The sequence below is a fragment of the Charadrius vociferus genome, unplaced genomic scaffold (assembly GCF_000708025.1).
Source record: "Charadrius vociferus isolate BGI_N301 unplaced genomic scaffold, ASM70802v2 scaffold323, whole genome shotgun sequence".
NCBI lineage: Eukaryota > Metazoa > Chordata > Aves > Charadriiformes > Charadriidae > Charadrius > Charadrius vociferus.
Genome location: NW_009647692.1, coordinates 1,883,603 through 1,889,302, shown reverse-complemented (window position 1 = coordinate 1,889,302; position 5,700 = coordinate 1,883,603). Strand labels below are relative to the sequence as shown.

General features: G+C 43.1%; 1 protein-coding gene across 1 annotated transcript in view; it reads left to right on the top strand.

The window, feature by feature from the left end:
• Nucleotides 1–925: 925 nt before the first annotated feature.
• VEZF1 (vascular endothelial zinc finger 1) overlaps nucleotides 926–5,700 on the top strand; it is a 7,731-nt gene continuing 2,956 nt past the window's right edge. Inside the window, exons 1-4 of the mRNA XM_009881454.1 lie at nucleotides 926–1,629; nucleotides 2,367–2,430; nucleotides 3,452–3,635; nucleotides 5,111–5,323. Of these exons, the coding sequence (XP_009879756.1) occupies nucleotides 1,235–1,629; nucleotides 2,367–2,430; nucleotides 3,452–3,635; nucleotides 5,111–5,323 (856 nt within the window). The 5' untranslated portion in view covers nucleotides 926–1,234. The remainder of the gene's footprint in view (nucleotides 1,630–2,366; nucleotides 2,431–3,451; nucleotides 3,636–5,110; nucleotides 5,324–5,700) is intronic.

Genomic DNA, 5,700 nt, shown 5'->3' with positions numbered 1-5,700 from the left:
AGCCGGTAACAGCGCAGGCTGCGGCTCAGCTGAGCGGTGCTTGCCGCGGCACGCTCCTGGGGGGGTTCCCCTCTGTCTCTTCCCTTCAGCTTCTCCCACTGATTCTGTAGTTCGGTCAGTTGGTATTGGCTGTTTTGAAACAGCTTTCAAGTCTTTCTTTTTTTTCACGGCCCCCCTAACTGTGTTCTCCAGCATCTCTAGATGTCTACCAGTGCGTATCGATTAGCTTCTCTTCCTATCACAGAGTAGCTGCTGATGAAGAGAAAAAGAACATGTCGCTATTCTTATTAGTTTCCAGACGCAAAGAGTGCAGTGGTCAGTGTATAAATGCGGCGGGAACCTGCTAAATATAGAAATGTGGCTTTAGACAGCTCTCGATTCAGGTTGCTTTGGTTTCAGTGCTAACACACTGGTATGAACACGTTGTTTAAATAAGACGCCTTATCGCATCCTGGCGCTCTCTGGCTGCAGTTTAATTCTCAACGTGCACTAAGCTGGGCTTAAAGGTGGGGCGTTATTTTGCAACTCCCATCGGTACATTCATACTCTCCAAAGATAGTCCCAAGGTGGCATCTGATACGATCGTTAGCAAAACAAGTTATCTGTTATGTAAAGATCAAACGCCGTTAGTAAAAGATCTGACAAGCACCTAGTTGTTTTCCATAAGAAATGTTGCCCTCCGGAAACTTAATAATTATTTGGTTGTTATGGTGTGTGCCTTCCTACACTTCCCACAGAATCTGCACAGCCAGTGCGTTCGTTTAAAGCGCGAGCGGTTTGTCCTGTCCAAACCCCACATTATGTAACGTTTTCCAGTTGTTACTTCAATGGCTTTTGGTCTAGAATGTGCTTTCCTGTAGTTTGTAAATGTTCTCACCGTGTCAGAGTGAGCACCCATCAATAGAATTTAAGTGTGAATGTTTGGTTTTAGGCACACGAAGCCTCACATCACCAACAGCAGGCAGCACAGAACAGTTTGTTGCCTCTCCTGAGCTCTGCTGTTGAGCCACCCGATCAGAAGCCGATTCTGCCCTTACCAATAACGCAGAAACCTCAGCCTGCACCAGAAACATTAAAGGATGCTATTGTTGGGATTAAAAAGGAAAAACCTAAAACCTCCTTTGTGTGCACTTACTGCAGCAAAGCTTTCAGGGACAGCTACCATTTGAGGCGTCACGAGTCCTGCCACACAGGGATAAAGTTAGTGTCACGGCCAAAGAAAACTCCCACCACAATGGTGCCCCTTATCTCGACCATCGCTGGTGACAACAGCCGAAGTTCATTGGTTTCGACTATCGCAGGCATCCTGTCCACAGTCACTACGTCTTCCTCTGCCACCAACCCCAGCAGTAGTGCTGGCGCAACGGCTATGGCAGTGACTCAGACGGTGAAGAAGCCCAGCAAGCCCGTTAAGAAGAACCACGCTTGTGAGATGTGCGGAAAGGCCTTCAGGGATGTCTACCACCTCAACCGGCACAAGCTGTCCCACTCAGATGAAAAACCCTTTGAATGTCCAATTTGCAATCAGCGCTTCAAGAGGAAGGATCGCATGACCTACCACGTGAGGTCTCATGAAGGTGGCATCACGAAACCATACACCTGTGGTGTTTGTGGAAAAGGCTTCTCGAGGTACCATGTAGAAAATCCCAGGCGAGCTCAAGTATTGGCTTTTCATAACCAAGAAGGGTTAAGCTATCGTAGCCAGGGGCTAGGAGAACCAGACATCTTAGAAGATTGGTGAGGGGATAAAGAGCCTTGTTTACCTCTAGGGCGTGGGTCTCGGTCTGAGCCAGATTGGCAGTGGCCGAAAGTGGTCGCTCTTTTATGAGAATGTTTTGAAGTGATTTCGCGACCTCATCCGGGTCTCGAAGGACACGTGTCTGTGTCACTGGTGGTGACCACGGAGCCCCTTTAGCAGCCTTTGCAAAGGTCAATGACCGAATGGGGCACGGCAGGCAAATGTCTCCTGGTCTGGGAGCGAGGTTGAGGCGTACTGACAGAGCATTGTGGGGGAGCTTGCATTGCTGCTGGCTGTATTTGTATCTGTGCTTGCAACAGAGAAAACTTCAGCCTTTAGAGCTGTTGATCTGTCACTTTCACACGCGGTACGACCAAACGTACCATTTTCAGGTGTGTGAGAACAACACGGTTAAGTTTTAAACTGCAGGTTGGGTCTCAGCGTAACTCTGCGTTACTCTAGCTGAAAGCCACCGCGTAGGTAAGGGGAGTGTATTTATTCTTGCCGTGCAGAGGGATGCGGGCGGCAAGGGGTCATCAGAGCAGTGTTCAGCACCGCTAGCCACGGTGTCGTTACTATGTATTTGTAACAGTATGCATTCTCTTTTCTGTTCCTCTCTTTTTTGCAGGCCTGATCATTTAAGCTGTCACGTTAAACATGTTCACTCAACAGAGAGACCCTTCAAATGCCAAGTAAGGGCTAAAATGATTTATTAAGAACAATATGTTATTGTAGCATTAGAATCTCAGGTGAATAATCGTTCCAGAACTGTATTTGCCCCTGGACTTTTCTTTGAAAAGCAAGTTTAGGAATAAAGTCCCATCTGCCTTACATCCCAGCAGCACTGGGATGTCCACGTAAGCGAAGAGGCAGTTGAAAAGGATGCTGCGGCTAACTTCTTCAGGAAGATGAGAGGCTTTTTGCCTCCTTGGAGAACAACATAGGTGCACTGTTTTATGATTCGCTTAACTTAGTAGTAGGATTGTAACAGCGTCCTCAGCTCAGCGCTGATTACTGGAGTAATGTGTGCAATGTGTTTCTCAGCACATTTAAATTAAATTAAATATGTTTCTCAGTATATCCATTTAAAATGGATTGGAATAGTTGATTCTGGATCTGTTATTTTGCTGGAAGGTGAAAGCAAGTTGTCAAAAGTTGATGACTGAGTATAACAGAAGTAACTTGACTGCCCTTGAATAATTAACTGTTTTGCTTGGAATATCCATGCTTGTTCCAACCTGTGTTTTAGTGACTCATCATATTAAATAAAAGTCTTGTGTAAAAAGAATAGCATTAGAAAAAGGCTTTGTTTCCTTGTTCCGATTTGGATGGGAACAGAAGTAATTGAGCAATTTAAGATATCAAGTTCATGTTTGTACAGTAAAATTGTATCAGAAACCAACTTTGCCTGTTCTAGGTTTTTTTCATAAGCTACCTCTTGCTTTGGTAGGTAAGGGAACCTGCTATTTTACGAAAGTTCAAGTAGTATAGAGCATGATTTTTGTCCTAATTGTCGCAGACGCCAGCTTCCATTTTCAGTCTGTTTAGTAGTTTGATTTTGGTTTCTGTATAAATACAGGTAAAACTTAAGGTTGTCAGTAAACTTGGGATACTGTTTGCACCCACGAGGTAAAATAGGCTTACAGTGGGCATGTAGTTCATACTGTAACGATGCTGTCTGCACTTCACGTGTCACTGTTGTTCTTCATATAGACGTGCACTGCTGCCTTTGCCACCAAAGACAGACTGCGGACACACATGGTGCGCCATGAAGGAAAGGTATCGTGTAATATCTGTGGTAAACTTCTGAGTGCAGCATATATCACCAGCCACTTAAAGACACACGGGCAGAGCCAAAGTATCAACTGTAATACCTGTAAACAAGGCATCAATAAAAGTAGGTGAACGTTTTAAAAACATTTCTAATAACAATGTGTTTGCAAAGGGAATTGCCTTTGATTACATTAGAATGCAAAAACATACCCATCAGTCTGGGTGTTCACACCTATTAAAAATAGATATTTGATAACAGGATCTTCTTCAGCTCAAGAATCGGCATATGTGGAATTGGTTTGCTGCTAGACTGTGCTCTTGTATCCCTCAGGAATGCTCTGCAGTTTGTGAGAATAACCCGTCTCTTGAAGAAAAGAGTTCCCAAGTTTTCTCAGCTTCTAAGTACAGGGATACTTCCTGAACTGTAGAGGCCTAAAAGTCCAACAGATAATTCTGGAGATTTTAGAATAGTTAAGAACTGCTGAGGTTTGCCAAGTTTCAGGCTTGAAGCCTCATCTAAAGCTCATCAAAATTAGGAGAAAGATTGCTCTGCTTTCCCTGAGCTTTGACCCCAGGGCTCAATGATTCCTCCCTCTGGCAGTAGCCGACAAGAAAAGCCTTTAAATCCAGCCCTGGTATGTTTGGGGCATTAATGGTATTTGATTGGTGGTGTGCAGGAGTTCAGATGAGATGTTCATAATAGCTCCTTCTAGTTTTAAAACTCTGTGAAAGTGCTGAAGCCTGAACCCGGGAGTGCCTAGTAAGCAAACGAAGACTTGACTTTCAAATCTTCCCTATTAAAATACCCGTAACTTACGTTAACCCGCATGATTAGTGATATAAGATGGGTTTTCAGGGGACTGTCTTTGGAAACTTTGTCCTTAAAGCCTTGTAAACAGTATTAATTTACAACATCTTCGCAGTTCCTGTTAGTTCTGGATAATTTGAAGGTACTAGGCATGTCTAAAATGCCTGATTGTTGAGCTTAATACGAATTTTGGATGTGAAGTATTTTTCAAGGTATAGGGTTACAGCTCTGGCTTCCCAAACCAGTTGGGTGGTGCTAAGCCAGTTCACATAAGGCATTTGTTAGAGGTGGAAATGATGAGCTGTAATGTGGCCAGAGTAGGAAGTAACATGCTGTTCTGTGATGTAAAGGTAAACTGAAAATTTTAAGTCATACTTGCAATAGAAAGTAATAAGGTGGGTTTTTTTGTGGTTTTTGGGTTTGGTTTTTTTTTTTTTTTAAACTGGAGGTGAGATTTATTAAATGTGGAATCAGGTAACTAGCTTGAATTCTAGACACTCATTGTGGTTTTTGATTTCGTTCTTCCTAAAACACAAACAAAATAATCAGAAAGGAAGCTCATTTTTGGCAGTCCAAGCAGATGTTCCTGACTTATATTTTGGATTTTAGATCTTGGAAAAGTAGTTTTATAAAGCACAGAATTAATTATACGGTTTTAAACACCTCTGTGATTTTTGCTCTTGGAATCCTGTGAGATTCCACACACTCTTTATGGAAGAAGCCTTTGTCATCTCAGCAGAAAACAGAGTAACTTTTCAGGGTGAATTTGTGTTCTTACTTAATTGGCATAGCATGCATGAGTGAAGAGACCAGCAATCAGAAGCAGCAACAGCAGCAGCAGCAGCAGCAACAACAACAACAGCAGCAGCAGCAGCAACAACAACAACAACAGCAACAACAACAGCAACAGCAGCAACAGCAGCAGCAGCACGTAACAAGTTGGCCTGGAAAGCAGGTAGAGACCCTGAGATTATGGGAAGAGGCCGTCAAAGCGCGGAAGAAAGGTAAAACAAAACAATACTTACCGTCTTGGTTTTATAAGATGCTGGAGTTGACAGTTATATAGGGAGTTCAGGATGTCAGAAAAGGATGTCTTATGTGAAAATTGCATTCTTGATGTCAGTAGTAGTAGCAGGAGGATAACATGACCAAAATTGCGCTGTTGTAAATGAATTCCTTATTACTTACTTCCCTTTGGTCTCTGTGCTTGAATGTGTACGTAGCAGTCATCAATTATAAAGGGATGTTTGTGTCTGCTCCGAGGCAAGAGTGTGTTTTTTGACTTGCATGTGGTTTTTTCTGTGTTTATGCATATTTACCAGTTGTTAACTTGTGTGCATATATATATGTATATATCCACACACAACACCCTCTGTTGCAT